Source organism: Malus domestica, chromosome 10 (genome assembly GCF_042453785.1).
Source record: "Malus domestica chromosome 10, GDT2T_hap1".
NCBI lineage: Eukaryota > Viridiplantae > Streptophyta > Magnoliopsida > Rosales > Rosaceae > Malus > Malus domestica.
In genome coordinates this window covers 7,552,856-7,566,888 of record NC_091670.1, presented here as the reverse complement: position 1 = coordinate 7,566,888, position 14,033 = coordinate 7,552,856, and the positions used below count along the sequence as shown (strand labels likewise).

The 14,033-nt window shown below is 38.5% G+C and overlaps 2 protein-coding genes across 2 annotated transcripts; one reads left to right on the top strand and one right to left on the bottom strand.

Moving 5' to 3' along the window:
- Positions 1–1,518: 1,518 nt before the first annotated feature.
- LOC103445083 (peptide methionine sulfoxide reductase B5-like) lies at positions 1,519–3,419 on the bottom strand. Its single transcript, XM_029109528.2, has 3 exons — positions 2,962–3,419; positions 1,941–2,097; positions 1,519–1,839 (listed from the first exon to the last, which is right to left on the bottom strand). Exons 1-3 carry the CDS (start codon positions 3,300–3,302, stop codon positions 1,675–1,677), a joined length of 663 nt encoding a protein of 220 aa, XP_028965361.1. The 5' UTR covers positions 3,303–3,419; the 3' UTR covers positions 1,519–1,674.
- A 5,096-nt stretch (positions 3,420–8,515) lies between these two features.
- LOC103445056 (glutamyl-tRNA reductase 1, chloroplastic-like) lies at positions 8,516–11,637 on the top strand. Its single transcript, XM_008384020.4, has 3 exons — positions 8,516–9,039; positions 9,819–10,060; positions 10,181–11,637. The coding sequence occupies exons 1-3, from the start codon at positions 8,778–8,780 to the stop codon at positions 11,306–11,308; spliced, it is 1,632 nt and encodes a 543-aa protein (XP_008382242.2). The 5' UTR covers positions 8,516–8,777; the 3' UTR covers positions 11,309–11,637.
- Positions 11,638–14,033: the final 2,396 nt, after the last annotated feature.

The window sequence follows — 14,033 nt, the reverse complement described above, 5'->3', positions numbered from 1 at the left end:
CAAGAATTTTTAGCAGATAAGAGAATAAAAAAAAGAATCACCACCAATGTTTGTGCAAGTTTCCTTTTTGTTGGTGAAATTGGCTTTAGCTTTTACCAACAGACAGCATAGGTATGAAATTAGAATGGGCGAGGATGTGAACGATGACTCGTTTGGAAGTGCTTTTGGAATAACTAAAAGCGCTTTTGATGACATTGATTTTGAGTGCCAAAATCACTTTAAGTGTTTTTCGGAAGAAGAACCATATATGTGCTTATTGCAAGAAGCATATAAAGCGCTTTTCTAGGATCCACATATTTTTACTGGGGACTGATTTCAAAAACATTTCATCAAAAGCGTTTTCAATCATTTTAAAAACACTTCCAAACGGGTCCTAGGTCCCATATGTTAATGGAATACCTTCATTTTCAAGTTACTAATACCTAAAATTGTTGGTAACCATTCCTCTTTTCATACATGGTAAGTGAACATGCTCTCTAGGTAATGTCGTAAGATGAGCGATGACTGAATGAATATGAAGCAAAAAAAACCCGCTTCTAACCTCATTTAACACCGTGCTTCCTCTGAAGCTTTCATTTGAGTAGTCCCGTGGGAGGGGATGATTACAAACCATCCCTCTTGCCAGTCCCCGGGGTATTAGCAGCAGTTTCCAGCTGTTGTTCGCCTCCCAAGGACAGGTTCTTACGCATTCCTCACTCGTCCGCCACTGGAAACACAGAGCACCTCAAGATTCACAGCGTTTCCGCTTCCATGGGTTGTGCTTAAAGCCTCTCCATTTTTTAAGCGACTATCGCACTTCATTATCGGGTATTACGACGAATGAGCGAGGTTAGAGTGCATATAACTTTTTCAGAGTGCTTATAACAATTCTCTTGAATTCAGTAGCACAATTCCGAGTTTTTCTAGGTTTCTCATCTTGGAAACCTACTCGAAACCACATATGAAAAAGAAGGCATCATCCTCAGCCATGCAGCTACAATATAGAAACTTGAGGAAACTGTCATTGGCAACAGCATTCAAGGTAAAATATAGAAGCTCGCTCTGCTGTGTTGTCCTTAATCCATGTCTTAGTTGTAATCAAACCTTAACCGACTAATGCCTTTTTAGTTCAAATTGCATTTTCGTATGCCCTGATTCCGAAGGTTGTCTTTCTACAAAATCCTTTCAAGCTCTAACGCACGAAACATGTAAAGAAATTCACACACAAAATGGATGGATATTACTGCAACCCTCTCACAGTAATAAACCTGAGCAGCAGCTTAAGTCTTTACATCGAGGACGGACACAAGATTTTCCTTTTACTCAATAGACATCATGTAAGGGTTTCCCTACGACAAACGAACAAAACCATGTTATCATTTTACACAAATCTTCCGTTAAAGCAAGGATGCAAAGCATAAATACGATACATTAGTCCATTTCTATACATCAGAACCCAGACAGAACATAATCTGGGATGGCTGGTGGAATGGGAGCAAAAGAAAACCCATTTGGTGAAATTATGTGTTAGTTGAGGCATACAAAAAGAAGAACGATAGCATTAGCACAAAAAGTTTTACCATCAATCTTTATTCTTTATATGACAACCACTTTATTGACAGTAACTTACGATATTGAAATGTAATATGCAAAGGGATTCACTGAGATGAATTAGAACTGGGAGGAACAAACGCTTCACTGAGATGGATTAGAAGTGGGAGGGGCAAACTTGAGTGAAATACTATTGACGCAATGGCGTTCATCTGTGGGTGTTGGAAAACCTTCTCCTTTGAATACATGACCCAGGTGTCCACCACAAGCCGCACATGTAATTTCAGTCCTCATTCCATCTGGGTCTGGCTGAAAGCATAAGATTTTCATCAATAATAAAACTGATAGCTCCAATTAAATTAAGATTAAAAAACCAAAAAATAAGGACTACCACAAGGAAGGTTACTCACGTTAAAATTTATGGCCCCAGGAAGACCCTCATAAAAAGCTGGCCAGCCACAACCAGAATTAAATTTGGTTGTGGATCTGTAGAGAGGAGTCCCGCATCCTGCACAGTTATAGATTCCCTCCTCAAAGAACTTGTCATATTCTCCTGTGCCCGGATACCTTTATAGCACCAAATAATTTCCAAAGCACAAGTCAGTCTTCGTTCTTGTATTTACAAATCATCGTAAAGTACTAAGCATGTTAGAATGTTACATTACATTCTGTAATGAAAGTTTGAAGATAGATTAATTTAGATGTTCAATGCAGCAATCCATTTTATTTCTGAAGATCTTGCAACAGCGATTTCGATTGAAGCCTATCTTGTATTTCATTTTGTGTTTTAACTGGAAGTAGGAGAAATAAATAAGTCCCGCAAGTTCCTCGCACACAGTTTCAGTAATTAGAATGAATCTGGGTCCTCTTGATATTAGCAAAGAAATGAAATATAAATAACAGATATTAACGACACTTTCAACGTGTAAGAGACTACTCACATCATATTAACAGATAATAACAGATATTAAAGAAATGAATCTAAGGGTATTCTTTCTTTCTTTTTTTCTGTTCGGGACAATCCATGTAAGCCTGCCGCTTTCAGTACAGAATCTGAATTATTTGGTTTTTGGATACTACTCATATCATATGAACATTTTAACATCACTTTCCTCGAGCAAGTGGCAGTCATGGCAATCAACATGCCAATGTTTATAAGCAGAATACTTTATATGACAGAGTAAAAACAACCCTAATGACGCTTGTTTTTGCCACTTACATTTACATAAAAAACGGAAATTCCCTCATTTAGTGGAAAACAGCTATCTCTGCTACACTGGACAAAAATAAATCAACTAAATAAACAAAATAAATCAAAACATGCTTCAAAACAGCTAATTCTTTCTCTAATTTATACATTAATGCAACAAAACTGCAAGTCTAAATCAAAATAATTAAGCAACTAAACTAACAATTGCAAAAATGCCTTACTCTGTGCCTTTCTGCCTCAGAATCCGAAACTGCTCGGGAGAGAGCACGGTCCGCCACTCCTCCTCAGACTTCTGATCCGACCCAGGTGCAGCCATGGCTACAACTACCCCGCCACGAAAGCTCCGCTTGCTGCGGTGCAAAGACCCAGCAAACCCAGCAGCGGGTATAACGCTTGCGATGGGTTTTGGAGGTAAAGTTGTGAAATGGGTTCGGAAGAGAGAAGCGGGTTTAGGGCTTGGAGGGCGGAGGAGGTTGGAGAGAGTGGGTGTGATGGTGGTGGGGTTGAAGATTATGGTCTTGGAGGAAGAAAGGGGAGATGACCTCAGAATGTGCAAGCCCATTTCAAGATAGGACTAGTTCAACTACAATCGAATGCACCCTGCCATTTGGGAGCCATCTTTTATTATTTTTCATTTTTGTTGAAGCAATTTCAAATTTTCAATCTTTCTATTTAGGTTAAACTCCTATTATTGTGGTTTTCAACATTTAGTACATAAGTTTTTTTTCATCATAGAGTCATACCTTAATTTTGGGACAGTCTCATACATCAATTTTCTCCTGTTAAGTGATGACGTGGCGCCTATATGGTTAATAACTAGGCGCCTCATGTCATTAAAAAAATATTATAATAATTAATTAAATATTAATTATAAAAAATAAAAATAAAATACCCATCCCTTCTCCCCCCAACCCAGAATAAGAAGAAGAAGAAGACTGAAAAAAAAATCGAATCTGCAACCTAAAAGAACAAGGAAGACAGGTGGGTCGCGTTCGCGGGACCGGGGGGGGAGGGGGACAAACTAGGTTTGGGTTGCAGTTTTTTTTTCTTCTTCTTCTTCTTCTGGGTTGCAAATTTGGTTTTTTTTTTCTTTCTTCTTCTTCTTCTTCCTCCTCCTTCTTCTTCCCAAATTTGGTTTTTTTTTTCTTCTTCCTCTCTTCTTCTTCTTCTTTCCAGATTCGGTTTTTTTTTTTCTTCTTCCTCTCTTCTTTTTCTTCCTCCTTCTTCTTCTTCCTCTCTTCTTCTTCTTCTTTCCAGATTCAGTTTTTTTTTTTTCTTCTTCCTCTCTTCTTTTTCTTCCTCTTCTTCTTCTTCCTCTCTTCTTCTTCTTCCTAGATTCGGTTTTTTTTTTTTCTTCTTCTTCTTCTTCCTCCTCCTTCTTCTTCTTCTTCTTCTTCCCAAATTCGGTTTTTTTTCTTCTTCTTCAACTTCTTCTTCTTCTTCCCAGATTCGGTTTTTTTTTTTTCTTCTTCTTCCTCCTCCTCCTTCTTCTTCTTCTTCCCAGATTCGGTTTTATTTCTTCTTCTTTTTCTTCCCAGATTCAGTTTTTTTTTCTTTTTTTTCTTCCTCCTCCTTCTTCTTCCCATATTCGGTTTTATTTCTTCTTCTTCTTCTTCTTCTTCCCAGATTCGATTTATTTCTTCTTCTTCTTCTTCTTCATCCTTCTTCTTCTGGGTTGGGGGCGGGGGAAGGAGGGATGATTTTTTTTTAACTTTTATTTAATTAATTATTTTAATATTTTTTAATGACACGTGGCGCCCAATCATTGTCCATATAGGCTCCACGTCATCACTTAACGGGAAAACTAACAGTTTGATTAACGAATGTATGAGACTGTCCCAAAATTAACACTTTAGGTATGACTCTGGGACAAAAAAAACTTGATGTACTAAATGTTGAAAACCACGAAACATGAGGGTAGTAAACAGAGTTTAACCCTTCTATTTAATAACTAACCAAACAAAATCTTGATGTTTTATGAATGAAAAATACTAGGGCGATTATGTTTTTAAACTGCATTTTGTAGAGCACATGAACTAGCAGTCGATGGTTGGATATCTTCTTTAATGATTTAAACAAGAAATTCAACCATCAATTATTAGATCATGTAATTTACAAAATATAATTTAATATATATATAAATACAACTACTTATGTCACTTAGTACTACGGTCTAGTGGTATTTCTCTTCACTTGTAAGTAAGAGGTCTTAAGTTCAATTTTCGCCAAAGACGAAGTTGAACCACATTATTGCTAGCTCATTGTGAGGTTAAGCCCACATTCTCCCTCTTAGCGTAAATGAAACCGTTCATTCAAAAAAAAAAAAAAAAACTGAGTTTATGTCACGTGGTGTCAATAATGAAAATTTTAAACACTTATGTCATCATTTAACCAAGGAACAAATTGTTAGGCAAAACTTAGTGGAGTAACTAGAGGTGGGCACGGGCCAACCCGAGCCCAAAATTAGAGGGATCGGACCTAACCCGTTTATAAAAGAAACGGGGTGGGGCGAGGCGGACCTGTTTTACTATTTTAGAAAATGGAACCATACCTAATCCGACCCTTTTCAAACGGGCTGATTCCAAAGGGTCCCCGAGTCTTTAATGTCTGACAGCTTTGGTTCTCTCGCTCGTTCGATTCGTTGTCGTTTTAATTAGAGTATGCTCAAATAAGAGTCATTTATAGAAACAAAGAAGAAACCTAGCCCCTAAATTTGGCTCGTGATGAAAATTTGGGAATTTATAGTTTAAATTGGAAGTCGAATGAAACGAAATTCGAAATGGAAAAGGGAAATGGCAACCACTAGGGCGGGCAGAGAAGGATTCTTGGCTAGGTTGAGGTTTTGGAAGCTTTGAGTTAGGGTTTTCTAGGGTATTTGATTTGCGTTCGAACTTCAATCCTTGAGTTGCGAAAGGGACCTCGAGTTTCGAGTTGTGTGAGGCAGGGACTGACGATGGCGAACAGATTGAAGAACACGAAGTCACAATGACCACAAAGAGACGAACGATGGTGAATGGATCGATGAACACAAAGTCACAATGACGGTGATAGACGACGACGAATGGATTGATGAATAAGAAGTCACGACGACGGCAAACGGATTGACGAATATGAAGTTTAGACCTCGATCGACTTCCACCTGCACTACAATTTGGGTCTGAGAACACGAAGTTGGGAGTGTTTGGACGAGATAAGAAAGAGAGAGACAGAGTGATATATGATGGAAATTTAATTAAGATAGGAAATCAACAATCTAGGCCAGGGACCCGTTTTCTCTAATTTCTAGAACCATCCTACCTCGTTTTTTACTTGGACCGGCCCCGCCTGTACCCTTCCCAAAACGCACGAATTCGCCTCGACACGCGAGTCCAGGTCCTGTTTGCCCACCCCTAGGAGTAACATAATTTGTCTAATTGTATAATTGTTAGGCAAAACTTAGTGGAGTAACATAATTTGTCTAAATGCAGAGAAAGTTACCTAAATTACAAAGAAAGTGAACTTATATTCAAGCGTTTCTTTGGTTCATAGATTAAATGTTTATTTCTTTACAAACTATAGTGTTAGTAGGTTATCTATTAGAGAATCAATGGGGATTGAACTTGCACCAGGGTAAGAACATTCTCACCCTAGGCAGGATGGATATTTATACAAATATAGGAAATTAAATTCCTACATTTACTTGGTAGATGTCAGAACCACCAATAATTGGTGAATTGTCGTAAAAACGAAGTTACGTTCCAGAGACTTAGCAAGCCTACCGTGACGCAGCCAATCTGTACCCAAGATAACATCAAAATCCGAGATGTCCAAAGGAACAAGATTAGCTAGCATCACTTCCTCCTCGACAAGGATGGGACATCTTTGGTACTCCCCTTGTAATAAACTTCACATCTAGGCATTGAGATTCCAAATCATACCTTCAAAGAGTAGAGTATGGTTAAGTCTTTTGAGAAAACGAGTGAGGTATAACCAAGTGGTTGGCACTTGAATCAATTATGACTTTAGCAAAATAGTGTAGAACATTCAACGTACCTATTATTAAGTCAGGGTTATTTTGTGCATCTTACATAGTGATTGTGTCTGTTGACCTCCTACACGGCATCCTCGATTCCCTTGATTTTGATTGGCTTGACCTTGATTGTTTCATCCCTGGTTTGTCCGAACTTCTTGCCCACCATGTTACCATAATCGAATGCTACAACAGGATTCTGATACTAACGCCACCATACCATGTCGCTTAGGTACTGATCCTGAGAGTTGGGTCTGCTGATTTCGAGGAAACTGGCTGGCCTTATGTCCAATCTGGCCACATATATAACATCTTATGTTCCCTTGCTTACACTCGCCGTAGTGACGAGTGTTACATATGTGGTACAATTGGGCACAAAACTATTGTAACCACCTTGAGTTTGGAAACGAGAACTGACACACCCGACCAAAAATCAAGGCGTGCTGGTCCTCACGTGAGGGTGACGTAGCCATGTGCACATTAGTAACTTTCGGTTTTTATTTATTCGTATATTTCTTATCCTTATCGCTTCCGCATAGAACTGCCAATAGACTCACCTCCTCCTCGAGGTGTATTGGGGTTAGAACTCCCCACTGAAAGATCTGGAACTTTTACTGCTTCACTTAAATAGACTAACTTGAACCAAAGGATGATTGTCCCCGGTTGTTTAGGTTCTGGAACCTTCTTTGGCGTCATAGTCGCCTGGGGCATTTTCGGAGTCCTCAACCTGTAACAGAGCCTTGCAAGACTCCCAATAAGTGTTACATCTTGCAGATGCTACCAAAGGTCCCTTCTTAAACTGATGGCACATCTCCAACGCATTTTTTCGTAAAGGACGAAAAAATGATTCGAAGCATCAACTACAGCCGTGCCAAATTATCAAGCCTCTACCACTTCGAGACTCAACCTACAACCACTAAAACCTCATCCTCATACCAACCTTTATATTCAAAACCCACCAACTGGGTATACCATGGTTAATAGTAATATTAGTTGCCTCTAAATCTACATTTCAAAAACAAATTATATAATATGGAACCCAATGATCAGATGAGTATTGAATTGAATCGAGGAGCTTGTTTCTACTCGTGATTTCTTCATTCGCCGATTCTTGGCTCATAAAGCTTCTAGTTCTTCTTTGCGAGAGATAAAGATGGTGATGGCCGCATCAAGGCAATCCATACAATTTCAGTAACCTCCGTGACCTTCTTCTCGATGTTGGTGGCTTGAGACGTAGGGTGGAGTTGGTGATTATGTGTTGAGTTTGGAGGTGATGGCATGGTGGGGGTGGCGTTGACCGTTAGTTGGTGGAGGCTATGCTTCCATGACCTTATATTGATTTTGGAGACAAAGTCAGCCTTAGTTAATTTAACAGAAATTTAATCGAAGCTTAACAGATATGACATTTTATAGGTTGATTACTTATTTGAAATGTTTAAAAAGGTTGAAAATGTTTTGAAATGACACTAAAAAGTTGGAGGTTTTAGGTACTTAATCATAAATTTAATTAGAAATAAAAAAAAGGGCCTAAGCCCCCGTCTTGACCCCGCTTAGATACGCCCCTAATTCAACATGCGCTTTTGAAAACCTTTCTCATAATATTTTCAAAAATATATTTTATCAAACGTTCAACTATTTTATTTTATTTTACAATTGAATATATTTTGTTTTTGAAAAATATGACTTCGAAAGTGATCCTTTAGGCATGGACGGTGGTCAATAATGGAGTTGGCGGAAGTACTAATGCCAAACACACTCCTCTTCCTTTTGATTTGGTTTGGTTTGACGGTTTTGGTCTGCCATCAAAATTCAAAACGTGTTGTTCAATTTTGACATTGGCTTCCGCCCTTATGGTCGTTGGTCAGACTCAAACCTCTTCATCTTTCGCACCAAATCCCAAATCCCCAATAAAAATAAAACATTTGAATAATTCCTTCCACCATTCTCTCTCTCTCTCTCTCTCTCTCTCTCTCTCTCTCCATAAACGCATCACGGCTCATCTCATCATCCAATTTCTCTCTCTCTCCAATGGCGGCGGCTGCCAGTGGCTTCGCGGCCTCTCTTCCACCGCCCAGCGCGGAGCGCACCACCTCCTATTCTTTCTCTACATCTTTGCATTCCCAAATCCGAATCCCGTACAGGCCTCTCCAAACCAGAACGCTCAGAGGAGGGCCCGCTTTGAACCCTAGGTGTGAAATGGGCTCCGAGAATTCGGTTCAGACGGTCAAGATCGGTTCCAGGTCTTTGAGCTCTTCGGCTCTCGAGCTCCTCAAAACCTCCGCAGCTGACAGTGAGTTCTTCTTCTCCATTCAATTACTCATTTGCATATACCGTGCCTTCCCAATTGCATTGCAATTTTGGTTTGTCAAATGACTTGATTTGCATAATACGCTCAATCCTTGATTTGGTATTTTAGTGTATTATTCAATTGGAACGGTGGTTGCTAATACTAAAATCATTTTTCTTAATCACTAATTATGTGTTCATCTGATAATTAGCATAGTTGGAAGTGCTTGGTTCCTAATAGTCTAAGGATGTTTGGTGATGAGTCCATGGGAGGTCTGAGGTTTGATTGTCTTGTTTGTTTAAGGAAAATTGCGGTGCGTCTCAGATCCTTTTATGGATGCAGGGTACTTGTTCTTCCGCTTTCATTGGGGGTTTGGCTGGTGGGTTCTTAATTGACCATGTTTACGGGCCTTAATCCAGCATTCAGATACCCATTGTCGAAATCTGGTTTTCTCAGAAGTTTGGAAGCCATGAGGTGTCTGAGAGTCGCCATTTTTCTTTTATTTTTCCCATGTTGTCAAAAGTTTTTCCCTTTCTGGGGTTTATGGGTTATAGTTATAGTGATATACGTGTGTTCTTTTAGGGAGTAGTCATCTGTTTTGTGTTATATTTGATGTAATCGTGATGAAATTTGCTAGCTGAATAACTAGCTGCCAGATAAATCTGGGGTTAATATTTGTATTTCCTCTCAACTTTCCATTTTTTACAGTGAGTGTGTAGTTATCTATCTTACAAAGATATTGATGGCACTACTTAATTTGGGGATCTTTTAATTTCTGTTAGGATATACGAAAGAGAGGAGCAGCATTGCAGTAATAGGGCTGAATGTTCACACTGCTCCAGTTGAGATACGTGAGAAACTTGCCATCCCTGAAGCGCAGTGGTCTCAAGCCATTGGCGAGCTCTGTGCTTTGAACCATATAGAAGAAGCTGCTGTGCTTAGTACTTGTAACCGTATGGAAATATATGTTGTAGCTCTCTCTCAGCATCGCGGGGTTAAAGAAGTGACTGAATGGATGTCAAAGGTACTAATCTTATTTGTTCTTCATTCAACAATTTTCCTTCATTCAGTGCTTATTTGTTCTTCATTCAGTTTATTGGCAAAATTAAGTTAAAATGGGTTAATTATTTACATTTTTCTTCAGGTCAGTGGTGTTCCTGTCTCTGAGCTTTGTAAACATCGGGTTTTGTTGTACAACAAAGATGCCACCCAGCACCTATTTGAAGTAGCTGCTGGGCTTGATTCTCTTGTGCTAGGAGAAGGTCAAATCCTTGCTCAAGTCAAACATGTTGTGAAAGTTGGACAGGGAGTACCTGGTTTTGATAGGAAAATCAGTGGTCTGTTCAAGCATGCAATCACTGTTGGGAAGCGAGTTAGATCTGAGACCAACATTGCCTCAGGGTCAGTTTCTGTCAGTTCAGCTGCTGTGGAGCTAGCCCTAATGAAGCTTCCAGAACCTTCTTATTCTACTGCCAGAGTGTTGGTGATTGGTGCGGGAAAGATGGGAAAACTTGTGATTAAACATTTAGTTGCAAAAGGGTGCACAAAAATGGTGATTGTTAATAGGAGTGAGGAGAGAGTGGCTGCCCTACGCAAAGAGTTGAAGGATGTTGAAATAATCTACAGGCCACTCTCAGATATGCTAGCATGCGCTGCTGAAGCGGATGTCATTTTCACTAGCACTGCATCAGAATCCCCATTATTCTTGAAAGAACATGTACAGACGCTTCCCTCTGTGAGTCCAGAACTTGGAAATCGGCTTTTCATTGACATATCTGTCCCTAGGAATGTGGAACCATGCGTCTCAGATCTTGAAGCTGCGACTGTATATAATGTAGATGACCTCAAAGAGGTAGTGGCTGCTCACAAGGAGGATAGGCTAAGGAAGGCTATGGAAGCTCAGACAATTATCACTGAGGAATCAAATAAATTTGAAGCTTGGAAGGATTCTCTTGAGACTGTTCCTACCATCAAGAAGTTTAGAGCTTATGCTGAGAGGATCAGGGCTTCCGAGGTTGAAAAGTGTTTGTCAAAGATGGGTGATGATATCTCTAAGAAGCAAAAAAAGGCTATTTACGATCTTAGCATGGGAATAGTGAACAAACTCCTTCATGGTCCAATGGAGCACCTCAGATGTGATGGAAGTGACAATCGTGCTTTGAGTGAGATACTAGAGAATATGCGTGCTCTAAACAGAATGTTTGATCTCGAGACAGATACATCTTTGTTGGAAGAAAAGGTTCGAGCCAAGGTGGAACGAACCCAGAGATAAGGGGGCCCTTTGTAGCTGTTTTTGTCCTAGCTCGAGATGCAATTATATTAGAGTTCCACGTACCGACGCTGCTGCTTGCCATTGCATGCATAGAAAGTAATTTGGAGGCCTTTGTGTTTATTGATTTATATTCTTGGGGGACAATTAAATCTGCCCAAATCAACGTAGTTAACAAATGTTCAAGATCGTAGGCACCAAAGCCAAAGTTTTGAGGGGAAATTGATGTATACTGGAGATAACAGAGGTTGGTCTTCATAGTTGATGATTCTTGTAAGTAACAATTCATTGAAATTTCAGTGTTATGGTCTAGATAACACTACTTTTAGACATGTTCTCTTTCTTTTTTGGGAGCATTTGCTTACCCCCTTAATTCAAATTGTATGCTGACCACCCTCCTTCTAAGATGTGGACAATACTTGGCTACTCGAAGATGAGTAGCAACTCCTATTCAAAACTTTAGTATTTTAATCACAGAGCTTTGTAAAAAATAAATTAAAGCTAAGGTCGTTTAATTAATCTATTGTAGCAAGTACATAGATGCTTCGTAATGCTCTTACCAATCCTGTTCATTTGTTTTTAAACAGTTTGATGACTAAACGATCTTATTTTCATTCATTTTTTTGCAAAGGTGATCTTTATAGGATGATTTATAACACTGTTCTAAAAGTCCCCGCCTAGGCGCTAGGCCCAGCCCACCGTCCCGATTAATGCCTAGGCCCCAGCCCACCGCCTAGCCCGCCTAGGCACCCGCTTAGACCTGCCTAGGTTGCAACTCACTTAGACAGAAAATACATAACTTTCATTTTGCATTTTGTTTTTTTTCAATAAATTGTAAAAGACTTGTTGCATACTTGAATGAACAAACATTATATCCTTATTTCACATGTTTTCATTATGGTCCAATACTTCATGATATATATGCATTCTATTTTGTAGTTTATGATGAAATTATATATATTTCAAGTAGAAGCAGACACTTATTTACATAAAATATGATAAATTTACTTAAATCCGCCTAGTCCGTCTAGGCGTCCGCCTAGGCCCTGCCTAGCTGCCTAGGCGCTAGGCCCTAGCTCACCGCCCGACTAGTGCCTAGCGACTTTTAGAACCTTGATTTATAATATGAATGGTACTGATTATAAACACGAAGTTTTATAAATTGACAACGAACAATTTTGAGAAATTTTAAGTAGGAATTCCTACTTATATTTGAATAGCCAAATATTATTCCTAAAAGATCATGCCTCTTTTTGGGAGCATATTTTATTTTATTAATGTTCATTAGAAAAATCTTCGCCTTCAACATCAAAAGGATCAATTGCCTCAGGTGGAGGGAGTAGAATTCTTTTCCCCTTTTTTTTCTCTCTCTCTCCTTCCCTCCCCTCATATTTGAATGGTCACGGTTAAATCACGTTAACATCTTATATTAATTTTTTATAGTAAGAGAAAGACCAAATAAGGGAATATGAGAGGAGGGGATGGAAGGGGATGGAAAGAGAAGGGAAGAGAATCCTAGTCCCAGGTGAAGATGTTGAAACCGTAGAAATAGATGTTGCAGTCTAACCATTCACTTTGGTTATCCTCCACTGAATCTAAGAAGAGTAATTTTATTTGAACACATCTAACTTCTTTCTACACCCATATTACTTTTAATTAAATTATCGATATCTCTTGAAATCCAAATTTATTACCTAAACTACCTTCACAAACCCAATTCAATTTATAAATTTATCTTTACACCCATTTAGAAATAAAACTCAAAAACCAGTGTTCTACAACTCATTCAAGAATTATTTGATGAGATGAGTGAAAAGGATGAGGTCACTTATGGCTCATTAATTTCGAGGTACATCTTTCATGGGTTTGTTGACAAAGCCGTAGCTGTTTTTCGAGATAGTAAGAAGCCAAAATTAAGTAATTAGAATGCTGTGATTTCTGGTTTAGTTCAGAACAACCGGCATGAAGAGGTATTAAATTTAATTCGCGTAATGCATGCATACGGTTGCAGACCAAATACCGTGATATTGTCAAGTATTCTTCCCACATTATCTTATTTATCAAATCTGAAAGTTAGGGAGGAAGTACATGCTTATGCTATTAGAAACAATTTAATTTGATTGGGCTCAAAGGGATTTTGATCAAGTAAAAATCAGTGTGCTGCAAGTACTATTATACATCGACACTCATGCAAAGTCGAGTTTTCTTTACTAGGCACAAAGGGATTTTGATCAAGCAAAATGTAAGAGCTTAATCATTTGGACATCAATAATCTTAGCTAATGCATCCCACAAAGATGCTGATATGTCTTTTAGCCTCTTTTATGAGATGCTGAATGGCATGGTTCAACCAGAACAAGTGACATTTACAGCATTATTAACAGCTTGTGCAAATCAGTGTTCTTCAAAATCATCATCCATCGGGTAGGGTTTAAAATGACATTTAGCTAAAATGAACAGAGGATAAAGATTGCATAGTAGTAGGGTTTAATTATTGAATGTGGGTTTATTGATAAATTTTAATTTTACTGTTAGTTTTATCTTGTACTTGATGATAATTATGTAATAAAATAAAATAAAAATTCACATTTAAAATTTAAGTTAGGTGTAGAAAAAAAGTTATATGGGTTTCAATAAAATTTATCATCTAAGAATCTAGTACCTATTAACAAAACTCTATATGTCAACTGAAAAATAGTAAAAAGACCAAAATAGTTTTACTGTTTTTT

Excerpts from the sequence above, each read along its gene's own strand:
- LOC103445083 (XM_029109528.2), bottom strand. The coding sequence starts at position 3,302 with ATGGGCTTGCACATTCTGAGGTCATCTCCCCTTTCTTCCTCCAAGACC. Across the intron at positions 2,098-2,961 it reads CTGAGGCAGAAAGGCACAGA|GTATCCGGGCACAGGAGAAT; the intron begins GTAAGGCATTTT and ends GGTGCTATAAAG. Across the intron at positions 1,840-1,940 it reads CTGGGGCCATAAATTTTAAC|CCAGACCCAGATGGAATGAG; the intron begins GTGAGTAACCTT and ends TTATGCTTTCAG.
- LOC103445056 (XM_008384020.4), top strand. The coding sequence starts at position 8,778 with ATGGCGGCGGCTGCCAGTGGCTTCGCGGCCTCTCTTCCACCGCCCAGC. Across the intron at positions 9,040-9,818 it reads CAAAACCTCCGCAGCTGACA|GATATACGAAAGAGAGGAGC; the intron begins GTGAGTTCTTCT and ends AATTTCTGTTAG. Across the intron at positions 10,061-10,180 it reads TGACTGAATGGATGTCAAAG|GTCAGTGGTGTTCCTGTCTC; the intron begins GTACTAATCTTA and ends ATTTTTCTTCAG.